General features: G+C 41.8%; 1 protein-coding gene across 1 annotated transcript in view; it reads left to right on the top strand.

Moving 5' to 3' along the window:
• Positions 1 to 20,666, top strand: part of KNDC1 (kinase non-catalytic C-lobe domain containing 1) — a 266,031-nt gene that overhangs the window by 107,706 nt on the left and 137,659 nt on the right. Inside the window, exons 15-16 of the mRNA XM_053692913.1 lie at positions 128 to 272; positions 17,976 to 18,199. Coding sequence (XP_053548888.1) covers positions 128 to 272; positions 17,976 to 18,199 — 369 coding nt within the window. The remainder of the gene's footprint in view (positions 1 to 127; positions 273 to 17,975; positions 18,200 to 20,666) is intronic.

Here is a 20,666-nt window from a genome sequence, read left to right as displayed (position 1 = left end):
GCACTGTGAAATCTCTAACAGTTCCAGCATGTGTCCCTTTCTTTCTGAAGACATGCTGCATTTTCTGTGATGACATTTTAGACCACAGCACGTTTAAACCTAATCACAACTTGTTTGTCTTGGCCAGGTGAATATATTTTTGCCTTAAAAGGGCTTCAGTTTTCAACATTCTGTGGTGCAGTATGTGAGAAGTTTTGTGATCTCTACTGGGATGAACAGTTGCTTGAGAATCTTTACTTTGTCATCAGTGGAAAGTCTCTGCCATCAACCAGGTACTTGTATATTACCTTTTACTAAACATTGTTACCAGCTGTATTAGCTCATACCTACTGATATTGTAAATACTTTGGTTTAGATCATTTCCCACATTTCCCATATTTTACACGTTTCTTTTTTTTTTTTAACTAGTTGTTAAAAATAAATACATAGATAAATAAACGTTTAGTGCATGTCATTACGTGACTTATAACCATAGTGCTGTAAATCCCCAGTCTAATCCTGTGCTTCTGTTTTCTTGAGTGAATTACAGTTTATGTAAATGAAAGTAACAGGGGGACATTTGTGACCTGAAAGAGAGAGACAGTTTGGCATAGAAAGACAGAAGAAACTAAATCTATTCTATTTGCCGTATAAAAACTTCAGATTTGTTTTTTCTTTTCATGCAGCAATTCCATGTGTGTCAACTTTAATGACTTTGGGCCAGATTACGAGTTGAGTGCTAATGTTTGCACGCAAGGGATAAGGGGTTTATAGCTTCTGTTTGCGCTCTTCATTATTACAAGTTTAAAGTAAAAGCAATCGCTTGAGCACATTCGCGATTTACGTTAACTGTTTCGCAAAACAAAAAAGTGTCACAAAACACATCAAAAATACATTACAAAGTACAGTTACACTCATAATAACTAATACAAAATATTCAAATAAAAAAAATTGCATAAAAAGAATTATAAGGGCTCAAAAATATGAGATCTCAGGTGTGAAAAAAAAAAAGACAGACAAAGGGCTTTAACATTGAGATATGTATTTGCTGACCTGGCGGCGGACGTACTGCCTACTTTTCCCTCCAAAAAGCTCAAACTTAGATTCATTGATTGACTGAGCAATCCTTGCCGTAAGTCACTGACGACTCCAGAACTGTCTATTTCTTTCTAATGACACGGTGAGTCCACGGATCATCATCAATTACTTTTGGGAATAACACCCCTGGCCAGCAGGAGGAGGCAAAGAGCACCACAGTAAATCTGTTAAGTATCTCTTCCCTACCCACAACCCCCAGTCATTCTTTTTGCCTGCAGTGCAAGGAGGAGGTGAAGTTTAGTTGTCTTTAATCAAGATTTTATTATTTTAAAGCAGAGTAGGTTTGCTCTGATCTTTTCTGGGGTCTAGCCGTAGGCCACGTCAGTCTCTTCAGTAGGGCAGTGGTGGCTTTTGAGCACTAGGGAACTTGTGAGGTTACAATCCTCACTGCGCTTTCTCAAGAATTTGCTGCCCTATTTAGAAAGCCTGAGTAAGCTTACTCAGATTCTTTCTTTCTCCACAGGTCCATGTGAGGTATGGGAGCCTCTCAAACCAGGTGAGCTGCCTTGCTGCCAGTCAGACGATTTTAAGGTAAGTGCCATACTTATTTTCTTGGGAAGGAGAATATTGGCACTTCTGCAACTAAGTGTTGCCTTTAAAAAAGAAGGCAGTTTGACAGGGGCGCTGTGGACTGTGCTGGGGAGAAACTTTATTTTTGGTGGCTCAGTAAGTACAAGCTCCGTTTAGGATCCGGGCTGTACTTTTGATACAGATACAGAGAACAGGTTTTTATTTGTGTGAGAAACGGCTCCGTTATGCCGACGGACCCGCTCGTTACTAAAAGGGGGAGGATCCCTTTTAGGCGTCGACTAATGCCGTTTGGCGCGCTTTGCAGGGCTCTGTCGGCTGCTGAGAGTGATGCAGTTGTCAGCTCCGTTGTTAGTGCTGTCGTTGCGAGTCCGGAACGGATTGTTGGCTATATCTCTTCAGGCTACAGGACAGGTAGGCACCTCAATAAACTTCTGAGGTGTTTGGGTGCCTGGGGAATACATTTAGGGCTAATTTCTGTTAAATAAAATTACCAGAATATTTAAAGGCGCAGTAAAAAAAGTTCTTTAAGTTCAAAGAAATAAAAAAAATATTTTATTTTTAAATGGAAAGAGTCCACAGCTCCATTCATTACTTTTGGGAAATAAGAACCTGGCCACCAAGAGGAGGCAAAGACACCCCAGCCAAAGGCTTAAATACTCCTCCCACTCCCCTCATCCCCCAGTAATTTTTTGCTTTTCGTCCCAGGAGGTTGGCAGAGAAGTGTCGGAATTTATTTTGTCTCTTATGGAGGGTAGTACTCTTCGGCATGGGACAGGAGTTTTAAGTAATCCTGTCAGTCTCTCAGTGAGGGTTTGGATGAAAGTTAGAGTCCGGAGATGCAGGGAGAGTCTTTCTGCGAAACCATCCCGACTCATGTTAACAGCTCCTCAAGCAATCGGCGTTGTCAAACTTCGCTCCGCTGCCTGCTTTCTTCTCTCAAGTACATGGCGGAGGCGATGCTACTATCCATCACACTTGAAGGGCCATGTTCCTGTTCCACAGCGTAGATTCTGGTAACATCGTTTCATTTTCACCTTCTGTATGAATGTACTGTAATACAAATGTGTTCCCGAGAGGCTACCACCTTGCGGGTCTAAGTTAACATAATGGTCTTAGTGAGTCTCCTTTAGTATCTTGGAATCAAGGGTTAATATCTCCTGAGGGGGGTATTGAACAGGGGGGTTTATAATCATGTTTGTTATGTGATTCAACCTGCTTATGTGTGGTGTTTACTGGGCTCGTGGTTTGGAATATTGAGGCCTTTGGAAGTGATGCAACCTTATGGTTGGGCGCGCTTTTTTGGACTGTTCGGTTCACCTTGTGGTCGGGCGTGATTACGCTCCGTCTTCCATTTCCGCATTCCCGACCGTGTGGCAAATGAGAAAATCTGATCATAAGAGGTGGTGAGTGCCCCAGCTATTGTGGGTGTCAGGTGCCGTTTTTGTTTTACTTCTTTAGTCCATATTTTCATATCCTTTATCCAGTTATGGAGGATTCTGATGCTGAGACTGTTCAAATTTCAGATTCAGTTATGGAGGTTTCTGATACTGAGACTATTTTATTTTCAGATTCTGCATCCGGTGAAGAATCCGGATTGGCCTCATTGACACATGTTAACCAGTTTTGTTCTGTATGCCATATGAGAGCGCCTTGTTCCTCGGGCTCGGGGAATCAAGGGACAGCTGAGCCATCCGCTTCTGGGGGTCCCGTCCTCTGAGAGGCGAGTTCCCTACTACTCCATACTTCTACACATGCAAGTAACCCAGTTTATGATTATTCCTCCATGCAGGGGGGTATGTTACCCCCGGAGGTTGCAGCACGTTTTCGCTTCCACATATTTTTGGCGATTATTTGTCTGCAGAGTCCAGACATTTATGCGCGATTGTGCTCATGCCCTATTGTCCCGGGTCTACCAGTTTGGGGAGGGCCTGTACAGTTCCCTGCGGGTGTAACTGTCCCTGAGTGTTGTGCCTTTCGTTATAGAGTGGCGCGCCTTTGCGTCTTACTCAGACATGTTTTTCAGTTATTAAATGATCCTATCCTCGGATACGGGAATTTTCAGTCTGCTTCGAATGGTGCATGTCATTAGACATGTGGGGATGATGTAATCTCCCAATTGTTCTTTTTTGAGATCCTTCACAGTTTTTTGGAAGATTAGGGCTTCTTTTTATCCTATTAGGATGTCTTTTAATTTGTTTATTATTTTCCTTCGGGAATCTTAAACTGGGATCAATACTCTCTGTTACTTCTACGGAAGTGTTTTGGGGACGTTAGTCCTATGTTTGTCTGTTTTCCCTTCTTCTCTGAGGGAGGATTTATGCGGCTTGACGGTTAGGACCCAGGTGCAGGCTGGTCCTGTTGGGTACGGTTCTGTCTTGTGGCTGTTCAGACATGTGGCGCTGTTCTGATTTGCTGGTCCGGTCGAGGTGCTGAGTGCTCATGTTATCATTTGTTTTACATTCAACTAAGCATTCTAGAGGACCTGTGGGTCTACAAGGCAGGAAGGATTGTCTCAGTCCTTATAGCCTTCAATTTGGATGACTGGGTCGGTGGAGTTTCGCTGCCTCATTCTCTATGGCGTCTGTAATTGTCTGACCCTAGAGTTCCTCTCCCACATGGTGGAGAGTTGGAGGGCTTAGCGCCTTCTTCTCGCCGATTGAGCGGTTTGGCCTTTTTCTTTTGAGACTCGAGGATTGTCATTGGACTTGGTCCTCAGCAGCTAGTAGTTTGAAGGGTAGTTCAGCTGCCTTGCAGCGGTTGGGTTGCAGAATGTAACCAGCTGCAGCTTATGCACATCGACTGTGTACTGTCTAGCTGTTTTTCTGAGACTTTTTGGTCCTCCTTTGTGGTCTCCATGTTAGGTCTCCTTTTAGGGGCCTGGGAGATATTTGTTCCCTGTTAGGGACACTGGGGGTGGTCTCCTTGGGTTTGCTTGGGGTTCCTCCTGGAACTGGGGTTGGTTTGCACCCCTTTCTCCTTGTGATCATCAGCTTGTACAGAGGTGATGTGGAGACTTTGCTCGAGTGTTTTTGACCTTGAGGTATCCCCTTGCCTTATTGTCCTGAGGTCTAGAAGCTCTAGCGTCGTTGTACGACTTTACCGCCTTGGCTCCTTGGAGAGTGGGACTTCAGCAAGGGGTGGTCTCTTCCTTAGATCAGGACTTGCAAGTTTTTTTTCATTATCCAGGTTGATCTGGATATTGCATTAGTATACCCTGTGGTCTGGGTTGTTATTCAGACGGGGTGTTAAGTTTGCGGATATTGTTTGTCTAAACAGTTGAGGGTTCGGACCTGTTCTCCCTGTGGCTTCCGGTTGCTGGGATTTATTCTGCATTTTCCCTTGTGGATCCCGTTGTGGGTTGTTACTTGACCTTTAAGCTCCAGGTTGGTTCGGGGTTCCCCAGTTTCTGGAAACTTGGACTTTGTCCTTTTATTCGGATTACTTGACCTGGTCTTGGTTGTTGCTTGTTGGGCTTGTGTTGCACCTTAGGTGGTTTCCCCTGGTCAACTTGCTGTAGTATCCATTGAATTCACTGCTCTGCAGGTGAATGGACTTGCAGTGTCACTGCTGCTTCTATTGCACTTTGGTTGCGTGTTATCAGGCTATTTTTTAGGGGAATCACTTCAACAGGGCTTTTGAGTTGGGGATTGATCTCTCCTTTAACCTGTGGCTTCGTGGCTTTTGGAAGGTGCTGCCTTTTAGCCTTTTCCCCTTCTTGGTTGAGAGCTTAGTCTCCTTTTTATGGAGATGTGGTCCTTTTCTTATGGCTTCTCCTGGTTCAGGAGCTGGGACCTGTGAGTTTCCCTAGCTGAGAGGGTTTTTCTCTCTGGGTTACGTTCCATTTGGAGTTTTGCTGGCTCTGTGTCAAGACTAAGTTGGACCTTTTTGCTAGATCCTTTGGGTCTACGGTCCTGTTTGTTCTAAGGAGTTCGGTTGCACCCGTGCTCTGTTGGATTGGCTGTGGTCATTCTTTTGCTCGGTTTTGAGCTGGTTTGGGGGGTTTTCTGTTCCCCCGTTTCAGACCTACCGTTACTGGGGCTGGCCTGGCTGGATTGGTTTCAGAGAGACGTTGTCATCTCCAGGATCTAGGTGGGCATAGTAGCTAGCTAGCTCCCTAAACGTACAAGCAGAGGGTCTAGGATTGCTCCACCTCGGGTTCTGGGTGTCACTTCTCTTTCTTGGGGGACCTCGTGGAGGTTATGATTCCCCCTTTTTTGGAAGACCTGTGGGTAGGTCTGGCGGCTTGGATTGCTTAGAGCCCTTTATCTGGGAGTTGTCTTTTGCAATCTGTTCTTTTGCTGGCTCTCAGCAAGTATTCCCTGTGTCATCCTGAGGATGGGGCCGTGTTCTTGACAAAAGTTTTTTTTGTCTGGGTCTGTTACACTTTTTTTGTAGCGGAATACTTCAGTGTTCCAAGTTCGGACTATGTGAGGACTCTGTCTTCTGTTGCCTTTTGGTGCTTTTGCATGACGTTTGAGAGAAAATTTTCTCTGTTTCTATGCCTGATCCTATACCTTCAGTTCTCCTGGTCTAGGCGTAGTCTCCCCTTGTTTGTCAGGACCCATTTGGGCCCTTGTGAGCTGGGCTTTCTCTGGGGGTTTTTCCTTTTATGGATCTTGTAACCTTTTGGTTTTTTTCCTTTGGTTCTTCCTGGCCCTATCCCTTTGGGAGTTTAGGCTGGTGTTCCCTTCTTTAGTGAGGGGTGAGTGGGGAGGGACCGACTGTTTGGTGATGGTGTCTCCTGGATGCCTGTTGGCTCAGTTGAGTCCGATTTTGCGGTCTCTAGCTAGGCTCTGGACTTCCTGCGGGTCAGTGTCCTTGGGGCTTTTTCTTTAAAAGTTTTCTCGGCTTCAGACAAAGCTGGGGGTTTTGTGGGCAGTGGTTTCAGGCTTGGTGCCCTCAAAGTGGGCCGCCTATTGTACCCTCCCATCTTGGCATTCAGTGTCCTCTATAGCTTGGGTATGGTTTTCCCAAAAGTAATGAATGCAGCTGTGGACTCTTTCCATTTAAGAACAAAAACATAAACTATGCTTACCTGATCATTTTCTTTTCTTCTGATGGAAAGAGTCCACAGCTCCCCACCCGTAATTTTTATGTGGGGCGTCCTTATTTTATTCTTCTGGCACCTTTCACCCTGATATTTCTTCTACTGTTCCTTGTTCCTTGGCAGAATGACTGGGGGATGAGGGGAGTGGGAGGAGTATTTAAGCCTTTGGCTGGGGGTCTTTGCCTCCTCCTGGTGGCCAGGTGATTATTTCCTAAAAGTAATGAATGCAGCTGTGGACTCTTTCCATCAGAAGAAAAGAAAATTATCAGGTAAGCATAAATTATGTTTTTCACTTGTCATTATTTATCAAAATGGACCAAGAAGACTTACAGACTGTTACATGTCAACTTTGTTATGATTATCAGGTGTATAGAGAGAACGTTAAGTTATAGAGATTTTTATTTTTTTATTTTGAGCCACCATTAGCTAAGGCGGATGGTGTCCAGGTGTATCCTGAAGCAGTCATGCTGCAGCTTTCTCCTCAGGCGTCCCAATCCTTTCAGTCTCCACATGCAGTGCCCTGCGTTTCCTCTCACAATCTGGTAGGATTTACTTTACAGGACATTGCTACCCAGGTATCCTCTGCAGTATCTGAAGCATTGTCTGCCTTTCCCATATTGCAGAATAGGCGTAAAAGGAAACTTAAGGATTCAGTAAGTAAAGTTACTGATCAGGTTGTGGCTACTCTTGGTGTCGCTTCTCAGAAGTCTGAGGACAAAGATACTTTGGTAGCATCTGAGGGTGAAATCTCAGTTTCAGACAGTATAATTCCTGCTTCTGATCCTTCAGATTTAAGCTAGGACACCTTTGCATATTACTTAAGGAGGTTTTGGCTACCTTGGACAACTCCGATACGACTTTCGTAGTCAACCCTCAGAAATCTAGTAAGCTAAACAAGTACTTTGGTGTTCCCTCCGCTGTGGAGTTTTTCCCGGTTCCAGACCGTGCTACAGAGATTATTGGACGGGAATGGGAAAGACCTGGTATTCCATTTCCTCCATCTCCGATTTTCAAGAAAATATTTCCAATAGTGGACTCTATTAAGGAGTCTTGGCAAACCATCCCTAAGGTGGAAGGAGCGATTTCCACTTTGGCTAAGAAGGCGACTATTCCCATAGAGGATAGTTGTTCTTTTAAGGACCCAATGGATAAGAAGTTGGAAGCATTGTTAAAGAAAATGTACATTCACCAGGGCCTCCAATGGCAGCCTGCGATGTGTATTGCTACTGTCACCAGAGCTGCAGCTTACGGTTTGATGCGTTGTCTGATTCTATTCGGACAGATTCTCCTCTTGAGGAGATCCAGGACAGGATTAAACTCTCAAGTTAGCCAATTCCTTTAAAAGGACAGTCAACACCAGAATTTTTGTTGTTTTGAAAGATAGATAATCCCTTAATTACCAATTCCCCAGTTTTGGATAACCCACACAGTTATAATTATACATGTTTTACCTCTGTAATTACCTTGTATCTAAGCCTCAGCAGACTGCCCCCTTATTTCAGTTCTTTTGACAGACTTGCATTTTAGCCAATCAGAGCTGACTCCATGGTAAATTCATGTGCATGATCTCAATGTTATCTATATGAAACACGTGAAATAATGCCCTCTAGTGGTGAAAAACTATCAAAATCATTTAGATTAGAGGCGGCCTTCAAGATCTAAGAAATTAGCATATGAACCTCCTAGGTTTAGCTTTCAACTAAGAATACCAAGAGAACAAAGCAAAATTGGTGATAAAAGTAAATTGGAAAGTTGTTTAAAATTACATGCCCTATGTGAATCATGAAAGTTTTTTTGGGACTTGACTGTCCCTTTAAGCTGAGAGCTAAAATTTCTGGTTTGCAGTTCTAGTACGCATTGCCTTATGGTTAAAGTTCTGGTCTGCGGATGTTTCGTCTAAATCCAAATTTTTGGTGATTTTCTACAAGGGTGAGACCTTGTTTGGACCTGGTTTGGCTGAGATTATCTCAGACATTACAGGAGGGAGGGGATCCTTTTTTCCTCAAGACAAGAAGAATAAGCAGAAAGGACGTCAGAGTAATTTTCATTCCTTTCATAACTTTAGAGGTAAACCCACCTCTCCCTCCTCCAAACAAGATCAAGCTAAATCTTCCTGGAAACCTATCCAGTCTTGGAATAAGGGGAAGCAGTCTAAGAAGCCCGCAGCTGACTCCAAGGTTTCTTCTCTCCAGATTATCTGTAGACCAGATAAAAAGAGAGAGGTTCTTACATTGTGTCAAAGACCTTGCTACTCTGGGACTTATAATTCCTGTTCCTCTTCAGGAACAGGGTCTGGAATTTTACTCGAATCTGTTCGTAGTTCCCAAAAAGGAGGGAACGTTCAGGCCAATCTTAGATTTAAAATGCCTAAACAAGTTCCTCAGGGTTCCTTCCTTCAAGATAGAGACTATTCGCTCCATTCTTCCCTTGGTTCAAGAAGGTAAATTCATGACAACCATAGACCTAAAGTATGCATATCTTCATGTTCCCATACACAGGGATCATCACAAGTTTCTGAGGTTCGCCTTCTTGGACAATCACTTTTAGTTTGTAGCTCTTCCATTCGGCCTTGCCACAGCCCCCAGAATTTTCTCAAAAGTTCTGGGAACTCTGTTGGCAGTTATCTGGTCCTGGGGTATTGCAGTAGCACCTTATCTAGACGACATTGTGGTTCAGGCGCCATCTTTTCAAAAAGCAAAATCTCATACGGAGATCTTGTTGTCTTTTCTTTGCTCCCACGGTTGGAAGGTGAATTTAGAAAAAAGCTCTCTGATTCCAGCCACAAGAGTGCAGTTTTTAGGGACCATAATAGACTCTCTTCTTATGAAGATTTTTCTGACAGATGTCAGAAAGTTAAAGATCCTCAAGTCTTGCCTAGCCCTTCAGGCCTCTCCGCGGCCGTCAGTGGCCCAATGTATGGAGGTAATTGGTCTGATGGTGGCTTCTATGGACATCATTCCATTTGCTCGATTCCATCTCAGACCTCTGCAGTTATGCATGCTAAGACAGTGGAATGGGGACTATGCTGATCTGTCCCCACAAATAGTCCTGCATCAGGCGACAAGAGACTCTCTGCCGTGGTGTTTTTTTTAGGAACATCTCTCCCAGGGGACTTGCTTCCACAGACCCTCCTGGGTGATTGTGACCACGGATGCCAGCCTTCTGGGTTGGGGAGCAGTCTGGGGTTCGTTGAAGGCTCAGGGCTTGTGGACTCGGGAGAATTCGGTTCTGCCCATAAATATCTTGGCGCTGAGAGCGATCTTCAATGCTCTTCTGGCCTGGCCTCAGTTAGCATTAGCCTGGTTTATCAGGTTCCAGTCGGACAAAATAACATCGGTGGCTTACATCAACCACCAGGGGGGAACTCGGAGTTTTGATTTAGTAAAAAACCAATGGCACTACTTCTTTTATATATATATATATATATATATATATATATTTGTAGAAAAAGGCCTTCATAACTCCTGTATTAGATAGATTAATTGTAAACCCTGTCATACAGAGTAGGTGAGTTTGTGGTGCTGTGTATTATAGAGACTTGAAGCGAATTTGTGGTGGATAGTTGAATCCACCAGGGAAGAATACACATATAGCACTCTTGAGCTTTAGATATATGTCGATAGCAACACATTGCAATGAAAGAAGTTATCAATTATTCACAACAGTTGATAAGTTGATAATCATAAATGATTCTAGAGGTATGAGGGAGGGAGATCATAAAATATAACTTTTATTTCCATATTAATTAAAAAAGGGGGGATGGGGGAAAAGAACACACAATTAAAAACACACACAATATGGACTCATACGTGAAATAACCTAGTCTGTCTATGTATTGAGTGACCCTGATTATAGGGGGATAAGGTCAAGACCACTAAGAGAGTCAGGACTGGGGGCAAAAATGTGAGTCCATATTGTGTGTGTTTTTAATTGTGTGTTCTTTTACCCCATCCCCCCCTTTTTTAATTAATATGGAAATAAAAGTTATATTTTATGATCTCCCTCCCTCATACCTCTAGAATCATTTATGATTATCAACTTATCAACTGTTGTGAATAATTGATAACTTCTTTCATTGCAATTTGTTGCTATTGACATATATCTAAAGCTCAAGAGTGCTATATGTGTATTCTTCCCTGGTGGATTCAACTATCCACCACAAATTCGCTTCAGGGAACTCGGAGTTCCTTGGCCATGACAGAGGTGGCCCAAATTATTCAGTGGGGCAGAGACTCACAACTGCTGTCTTTCTGCAATCCACATACCAGGAGTGGACAATTGGGAAGCAGATTTTCTGAGCAGACAGACCTTTCACCCCGGGGAGTGGGAACTTCATCCGGAGGTGTTTTCCAGTTTGACTCTCAAATGGGGGCAGCCAGAACTGGATCTCATGGCTTCTCTGCAGAATGCCAACCTCCCGAGGTACGGCTCGAGGTCAAGGGATCCGCAGGCAGCACTGATAGATGCTCTGGCGGTTCCTTGGAACTTCAGTATAGCATACCTGTTTCCTCTGTTTGCTCTCCTTCCAAGGGTCATTGCTCGGATCAAGCAGGAAAGGGCGTCTGTAATTCTCATGCCCCGGCGTGGCCTCGCAGAATCTGATATGCGGACTTAGGGGAAATGTCATCTCTTCCACCTTCGAGACTACCTCTAAGGAAGGACCTTCTACTTCATGGTCCCTTCCTTCATCCAAATCTCGTTTCTCTAAAGCTGACTGCTTGGAGATTGAACGCTTAGTTTTATCTGAGGCGGTCATCGAGACCTTGATTCAGGCTCGCAAGCCTGTAACGCGTAGGATCTACCATAAGATCAGGCGTAAATATGTGTATTGGTGTGAATCCAAAAGTTACTCTTGGAGTAGAGTCAGGATCCCTAGAATTTTGTCTTTTCTCCAGGAAGGTCTGGAGAAGGGTTTATCGGCCAGTACTCTGAAGGGTCAAATTTCGGCTTTGTCCATTTTGCAGCATAAGCGTTTGGCAGATGTGCCAGACGTGCAATCGTTTTGTCAGGCCTTGGTCAGAATCAGGCCTGTGTTTAAGTCAGTTACTCCTCCTTGGAGTCTTAATCTTGTTCTTAAAGTGTTACAGCAGGCTCTGTTTGAGCCTATGCATTCCTTAGATATTAAGTTGTTATCTTGGAAAGTTTTGTTTCTTGTTGCAATTTCTTCTGCTCGAAGAGTTTCTGAACTCTCGGCACTCCAGTGCGAATCTCTTTATCTTATTTTTCATTCTGATAAGGTGGTTCTACGTTTGGTTTCCTACCTAAAGTTGTCTCATTCAAAAATATTACGGCTAGATTTGGAGTTTTGTCGGTAAAGACCCGCGTAGCTAACGCCGGCTTTTTTCTGGCCGCACCATAAAAATAACTCTGGTATTGAGAGTCCACATAAAGGCTGCGTTAGGCTCCAAAAAAGGAGCGTAGAGCATATTTAACGCAGCTTCAACTCTCGATACCAGAGTTGCTTACGCAAGCGGCCAGCCTCAAAAACGTGCTCGTGCACGATTCCCCCATAGGAAACAATGGAGCTGTTTGAGCTGAAAAAAAACCTAACACCTGCAAAAAAGCCGCGTTCAGCTCCTAACGCAGCCCCATTGTTTGCTATGCGGAAACACTTCCTACGTCTGCACCTAACACTTTAACATGTACCCCGAGTCTAAACACCCCTAACCTTACACTTATTAACCCCTATTCTGCCGCCCCCGCTATCGCTGACCCCTGCATATTATTATTAACCCCTAATCTGCCGCTCCGTAAACCGCCGCTACTTGCATTATCCCTATGTACCCCTAATCTGCTGCCCTAACATCGCCGACCCCTATATTATATTTATTAACCCCTAATCTGCCCCCCACAACGTCGCCTCCACCTGCCTACACTTATTAACCCCTAATCTGCCGACCGGACCGCACCAATATTATTATAAAGTTATTAACCCCTAATCCGCCTCACTAACCCTATAATAAATAGTATTAACCCCTAATCTGCCCTCCCTAACATCGCCGACACCTAACTTCAAACATTAACCCCTAATCTGCCGACTGGAGCTCACCGCTATTCTAATAAATGTATTAACCCCTAAAGCTAAGTCTAACCCTAACACTAACACCCCCCTAAGTTAAATATAATTTTAATCTAACGAAATTAATTAACTCTTATTAAATAAATTATTCCTATTTAAAGCTAAATACTTACCTGTAAAATAAATCCTAATATAGCTACAATATAAATTATAATTATATTATAGCTATTTTAGGATTTATATTTATTTTACAGGTAACTTTGTATTTATTTTAACCAGGTACAATAGCTATTAAATAGTTAAGAACTATTTAATAGCTAAAATAGTTAAAATAATTACAAAATTACCTGTAAAATAAATCCTAACCTAAGTTACAATTAAACCTAACACTACACTATCAATAAATTAATTAAATAAACTACCTACAATTACCTACAATTAACCTAACACTACACTATCAATAAATTAATTAAATACAATTCCTACAAATAAATACAATTAAATAAACTAGCTAAAGTACAAAAAATAAAAAAGAACTAAGTTACAAAAAATAAAAAAATATTTACAAACATAAGAAAAATATTACAACAATTTTAAACTAATTACACCTACTCTAAGCCCCCTAATAAAATAACAAAGCCCCCCAAAATAAAAAAATGCCCTACCCTATTCGAAATTACTAAAGTTCAAAGCTCTTTTACCTTACCAGCCCTGAACAGGGCCCTTTGCGGGGCATGCCCCAAGAAATTCAGCTCTTTTGCCTGTAAAAAAAAACATACAATACCCCCCCCAACATTACAACCCACCACCCACATACCCCTAATCTAACCCAAAGCCCCCTTAAATAAACCTAACACTAAGCCCCTGAAGATCATCCTACCTTGTCTTCACCTCACCGGGTATCACACCGATCCGTCCAGAAGAGCTCCTCCGATGTCCTGATCCAAGCCCAAGCGGGGGGCTGAAGAGGCCCATGATCCGGCTGAAGTCTTCATCCAAGCGGGGCAGAAGAGGTCTTCTATCCGATTGAAGTCTTCATCCAAGCGGCATCCATCCGGAGCGAAGCGGCAGCATCCTGAAGACCTCCGACGCGGAACATCCATCCTGGCCGACGACTGAACGACAAATGACGGTTCCTTTAAATGACGTCATCCAAGATGGCGTCCCTCGAATTCCGATTGGCTGATAGGATTCTATCAGCCAATCGGAATTAAGGTAGGAATATTCTGATTGGCTGATGGAATCAGCCAATCAGAATCAAGTTCAATCCGATTGGCTGATCCAATCAGCCAATCAGATTGAGCTTGCATTCTATTGGCTGTTCCGATCAGCCAATAGAATGCGAGCTCAATCTGATTGGCTGATCGGATCAGCCAATCGGATTGAACTTGATTCTGATTGGCTGACTCCATCAGCCAATCAGAATATTCCTACCTTAATTCCAATTGGCTGATAGAATCCTATCAGCCAATCGGAATTCGAGGGACGCCATCTTGGATGACGTCATTTAAAGGAACCGTCATTCGTCGTTCAGTCATCGGCCAGGATGGATGTTCCGCGTCGGAGGTCTTCAGGATCCTGCCGCTCCGCTCCGGATGGATGACCATAGAAGATCCCACTTGGATGAAGACTTCAATCGGATGGAAGACCTCTTCTGCCCCGCTTGGATGAAGACTTCAGCCGGATCATGGACCTCTTCAGCCCCCCGCTTGGGCTTGGATCAGGACATCGGAGGAGCTCTTCTGGACAGATCGGTGAACCCGGTGAGGTGAAGACAAGGTAGGAAGATCTTCAGGGGCTTAGTGTTAGGTTTATTTAAGGGGGGTTTGGGTTAGATTAGGGGTATGTGGGTGGTGAGTTGTAATGTTGGGGGGCTTGGGTATTGTATGTTTTTTTTTACAGGCAAAAGAGCTGAACTTCTTGGGGCATGCCCCGCAAAGGGCCCTGTTCAGGGCTGGTAAGGTAAAAGAGCTTTGAACTTTAGTAATTTAGAATAGGGTAGGGCATTTTTTTTATTTTGGGGGGCTTTGTTATTTTATTAGGGGGCTTAGAGTAGGTGTAATTAGTTTAAAATTGTTGTAATATTTTTCTTATGTTTGTAAATATTTTTTTATTTTTTGTAACTTAGTTCTTTTTTATTTTTTGTACTTTAGCTAGTTTATTTAATTGTATTTATTTGTAGGAATTGTATTTAATTAATTTATTGATAGTGTAGTGTTAGGTTAATTGTAGGTAATTGTAGGTAGTTTATTTAATTAATTTATTGATAGTGTAGTGTTAGGTTTAATTGTAACTTAGGTTAGGATTTATTTTACAGGTAATTTTGTAATTATTTTAACTATTTTAGCTATTAAATAGTTCTTAACTATTTAATAGCTATTGTACCTGGTTAAAATAAATACAAAGTTGCCTGTAAAATAAATATAAATCCTAAAATAGCTATAATATAATTATAATTTATATTGTAGCTATATTAGGATTTATTTTACAGATAAGTATTTAGCTTTAAATAGGAATAATTTATTTAATAAGAGTTAATTAATTTCGTTAGATTTAAATTATATTTAACTTAGGGGGATGTTAGTGTTAGGGTTAGACTTAGCTTTAGGGGTTAATACATTTATTAGAATAGCGGTGAGCTCCAGTCGGCAGATTAGGGGTTAATGTTTGAAGTTAGGTGTCGCAATGTTAGGGAGGGCAGATTAGGGGTTAATACTATTTATTATAGGGTTAGTGAGGCGGATTAGGGGTTAATAACTTTATAATAATAGCGGTGCAGTCCGCTCAGCAGATTAGGGGTTAATAAGTGTAGGCAGGTGGAGGCGACGTTGTGGGGGGCAGGTTAGGGGTTAATAAATATAATATAGGGGTCGGCGGTGTTAGGGGCAGCAGATTAGGGGTACATAAGTATAACGTAGGTGGCGGTCGGCAGATTAGGGGTTAAAAAAAATTAATCGAGTGTCGGCGATGTGGGGGGACCTCGGTTTAGGGGTACATAGGTAGTTTAAGGGTGTTAGTGTACTTTAGAGTACAGTAGTTAAGAGCTTTATAAACCGGCGTTAGCCCAGAAAGCTCTTAACTACTGATTTTTTTCCTGCGGCTGGAGTTTTGTCGTTAGATTTCTAACGCTCACTTCAGACACGACTCTAAATACCGGAGTTAGAAAGATCCCATTGAAAAGATAGGATACGCAATTGACGTAAGGGGATCTGCGGTATGGAAAAGTCGCGGCTGAAAAGTGAGCGTTAGACCCTTTTTTGAGTGACTCCAAATACCGGAGGTAGCCTAAAACCAGCGTTAGGAGCCTCTAACGCTGGTTTTCACGGCTAACGCCAAACTCCAAATCTAGGCCTTAATCAGGAAATCGTTGTTCCTTCTTTGTGCCCTAATCCTTCTTCTCATAAGGAACGTTTGTTGTACAACCTAGATGTTGTGCAAGCTCTAAAGTTCTATCTTCAGGCGACTAAAGACTTTCGTCAGTCGTCTGTATTGTTTGTTTTTCTGGGAAGCGCAAGGGTCAGAAGGCTACGGTTACTTCGCTTTCTTTTTAGCTAAGGAGTGTTATTCGTTTAGCATGTTAGACTGCTGGACAGCAACCTCCTGAGAAAATCACAGCTCATTCCATGAGAGCTGTCTCTTCTTCCTGGGCTTTCAAAAATGAAGCTTCTGTGGAACAGATTTGCAAGGCTGCAACTTGGTCACCTTTGCACACTTTTTCCAAATTTTATAAATTAAATACTTTTGCCTCGGCTGAGGCTTCTTTTGGGAGAAAGGTTCTTCAAGCAGTGGTGCCTTCTGTTTAGGTTCCCTGTCTTGTCCCTCCCTTATCATCTGTGTCCTCTAGCTTGGGTATTGATTCCCAACAGTAATTGATGATGATCCGTGGACTCATCGTGTCATTAGAAAGAAAACAAAATGTATGCTTACCTGCTGATAAATTTCTTTCTTTCTTGACACGGTGAATCCACGGCCCGCCCTGTATTTTTCAGACAGTTTTATTTTTTATATAAACCTCTGGCACCTCTGCACCTTGTGTTTCTTCCTTTCTCTCCTTTCCTTTGGTCAAATGACTGGGAGTTGTGGGTAGGGAAGAGATACTTAACAGTTTTACTGTGGTGCTCCTCCTGCTGGCCAGGAGTGATATTCCCAACAGTAATTGATGATGATCTGTGGACTCACCGTGTCAAGAAAGAAAGAAATGTATCCGGTAAGCATAAATTTTGTTTTCCGCACATTTCTGAACATTGACAGTTTATCCGACTTACGGCAGTATCTGATCTTCCGGCACCGTATATGTGATTCACCTGATGTGCGAAGGGACCTTACAGGCGGCGTGGGTTTCAGCAGTTGCACTGAAACCTACGCCGTATATGTAATCTCGCCCCTTATGTTGTCTGGCCCACTGTAGCCTCTTGACCTTTTTATCACCAATTTTGTCTGCATTTTGACCGTTTTTCACAGTTACACTGTTAGTTCATATGTGTCATATAGATAACATTTTGCTCACTCCCGTGGAGTTATTTAAGGATCAGCACTGATTGGCTAAAATTAATGTCTGTAAAAATAACTGAGATAAGGTGGCAGTCTGCAGATGCTTAGAAACAAGGTAATCACAGAGGTAAAAAGTGTATTAATATAACAGTGTTGGTTATGCAAAACTGGGGAATGGATAATAAAGGGGTTATCTATCTTTTTAAACAATAACAATTCTAGAAACTGGATTGAGACACAGACAAAAATGAACAATATAGGATCTATGGGTTTTTGTTTTTTGAGAGAATCCACAGACAAGTGATGAGGCACCACCTGACACTCTGTACGCAGATTGTTTACATCTAGTAAATGTCAGGCATTGGTTAGTTTCAGAAGACACACACACCCCTTCCAAACGTTTACCCTCTTGTATCCATACCTGTGTGTTCTGTTGCTCGACTTTTTTGTGACTATTCACTCTTACAACAAGGTAAATTTTAGTGAAACAACTAGCCCCAAAATGCTAAGGAAACTCCAGGTAGACAAGTGTATCATATACGCGGTGCATTGTGTAACATGATATTTCAGTTTGATTAAACAATTGACCATATGGAGGTCTTTGTGTAACATATGACATAAAATATATACATTTCAAATTGTTTATATTCATGTATGCACAGTAAATTCACATTTACGTGTCGTACAATTTTTGGTTACAATTCAGCAGGGAGCCTTTAAAAATCCCTTTTCTTTCTCTATATTGTATGGGTCTATATGTTTTTGTTTTTGTCTTGATTTTTTCAATTTATTTTGCTTGATGTTTCTTAGAACAAGCCTGACAGATTCTGCTCATCAACATAACCATGCACAGAATACAAAGAAAGTTCAAAGGAGATCACGGAAATATAAAAAGCCGGGGAAAATGTCAACTAAGGAACAGATACTGTCAGACTCAGAGGCAATGTCAACCAGTACAACAAGAGATAATAAGGCTGTGGAAAAAGATGGAAGAACAGAGGACTCCAGTTGTGCGTTGGTAATGAATACAACAGGTATTGTTTGTGGGGGGGGGGGGGTTAATAATTTTTAAAAACTAATTCAACTCATACTTCGGAGATGCTTTTTTAAATAGCTGTACTTTGTGTTAGACACTTTTTTGGGGGGGAAATAAGCTTCATATAAAAGCCCAATTATTAAAACTTTGCAGAGACAGACATGGAAAACCTTGCAGGTGCTTCTCTTTAGGGAAATGTTTCCCATAGAAAGTTAATGAACTAGATGGAAAGAGAAACTTTGCTGGGGAGAGTAAAGTTAGCAGGGAGTAGGGGGTGCACTTTAAAAAAATTAAAGGGATATGAAACCCAAGAGAAAAAAATTGTGATTCAGACAGAGCATATGATTTTGTAACAGTTTCCAATTTACTTTTATGATCAAATTTGCTTTGCTCCCATGGTATTCTTTGTTGAAGAGATGCCTAGGTAGTTGTCTGGAGCACTACATGGCAGGAAATAGTGCTGCCATCTAGTACTCTTGCAAATGGACAGCATGCTGCGATATAGTGCTCCAGATAAGAGCACACTCCTGAGCTTAAAGGGCCACTAAACCCAAAACCTTTCTTTCATGATTCAGATAGAGAATAGAAATTTAAACAACATAACAATTTACTTCCATTATTTATTTTGCTTCATTTTTTTAATATCCTTAGTTGAAGAAAAAGCAATGCACATGGTGAACCAATCACACAAGGCTTCTATGTGCAGCAACCAATCAGCAGCTAGTGAGCATATCTAGATATGCTTTTCATCAAAGAATATCAAGAGAATAAAACAAATTAGATAATATAAGTAAATTGGATAGATGTTTAAAATTGCATTCTCTTTCTAAATCATAAAAGAAAAAATGTGTGTGGCATGTCCCTTTAAGTCCCTGCTTTTCAAGAAAAAATGCAGAGTACAAAGTAAATTATAAAGTTATTTAAAGTTGCATGCTCTATCTGAATCATTACATTAATTTATGTTTCATGTTCCTTTAAATCCTGCAGCCAAGACAAACCAGATCACCATGTTTTCAAAGTATAGCATCTTACAATTGCCTCTATTTTCGTATGCAGGTGTTTTTCTTTTAGGGTAAAAAGTGTTTTGCGTTCTTTGACATAATCTCGCAACCTTTTAGCTTGGGAGAAAAAACAGCGAGATCTGCATAGTGAAAATGTTTAGAGAATACGCCAGATTTGCCGAAGAAATTTCAGCTACACCCATGTAACGCCTCTGTTCATCCCACTAGCAGAGGCAGAGAAACTTATTGTACAAATAAGGAAGATAATACACTTTGAATTCCTATGATAACTATGAAAATCACAGCAGTTTTTTGCATGCGCAGTGATCTACTGTGTGCCCTAAATGGTTTCTGTCCTACACAATTTCAATACGAATTTGCATGTTTCCATAAAATTTGAGTTTTGCAGAATAATTTTTATAGTGATTAATACAGATGTGCATCGCCAAAAAGGTTGGTTAGTCCGTATCTTTCGTAAAACAAATAATCGTAAAAATTTGTTTTCCCAAATATTCGTTAGCTGCACTATTTGGTATTCATTTTGTTTAAACAAAAAGAATACTGAATATTCATAGAATATTTACATTCGTGTTTGTTAAATGTTCGAAAGCTACAGGTGAAAAGGTTCTGGATAGTGCGCTAACCCATGCCTCTTCTTCACAGAGCCCTGGCCGCTCTAATAGTGCAGCGGTCCCATGGCCTGCGCTAAAGGAGAAAGTCATTTTCCTTAACTGCATGTGTGCAAACAGAGTTCATGGTATGCTATATCTGAATATTATGTTTGTGATTGGTTAGCAGGGGTTCTTTTGTTCCAGGGAACAGGGAAATCAGTGAAAGGAAAAAACTTAAAACAATATGCTCACTTGACAAAATAAAGCTGCAGTTTTCATTGCAAAATTATTCTCAGATATCAAGGTTCAAAACCATGTAGTTTACAATTTATGTTCAGTGGTCCTTAAAGAATTTTCTAGTGCTGACAACTGGAAGAGCCCATAGCAGGTTTCCCAAGTCTAATTGCCACATAACTGTATATAATTCGCTTTATTAGAGATTGCCCTATAAGGAACTGCAAAACAATCTGGGCCAAATTTAACAAAGTAAGGTGGATAGGGGCGAAGATGTCTGCCCGTCTTCGTGTCTAGCGGCCAGCAATATGCTGCCCGCATTTATCATTGCACACTACTACTAGTGTGCAATTCCGCACCCCTGCACAAGCGCAACCAATCAAGTGTGAACAAGGGCTGTCAATCCCCCGTCAGAAAAGTCTGGGGGGGATTGAGATATGACACCGTAACAGGTGGCGAAGTGAGTTAAGAAGCAGCGGTCATCAGAGCCTGCAAGCGAACCTTTGATAAATCTTGCCCTCTGTGTTTAATGTCCCTTTAACAGCATGTTTTTACTTATATAGAACATGTCATTTTTGCCAAGCAAGCACTAGTGGTTTGGAGTCATATTGTATAACTA

This window comes from Bombina bombina, chromosome 9 (genome assembly GCF_027579735.1).
Source record: "Bombina bombina isolate aBomBom1 chromosome 9, aBomBom1.pri, whole genome shotgun sequence".
Taxonomy (NCBI): domain Eukaryota; kingdom Metazoa; phylum Chordata; class Amphibia; order Anura; family Bombinatoridae; genus Bombina; species Bombina bombina.
Note: the sequence above shows the minus strand (reverse complement) of the source record. Positions and strands in the feature narration are given on the sequence as shown.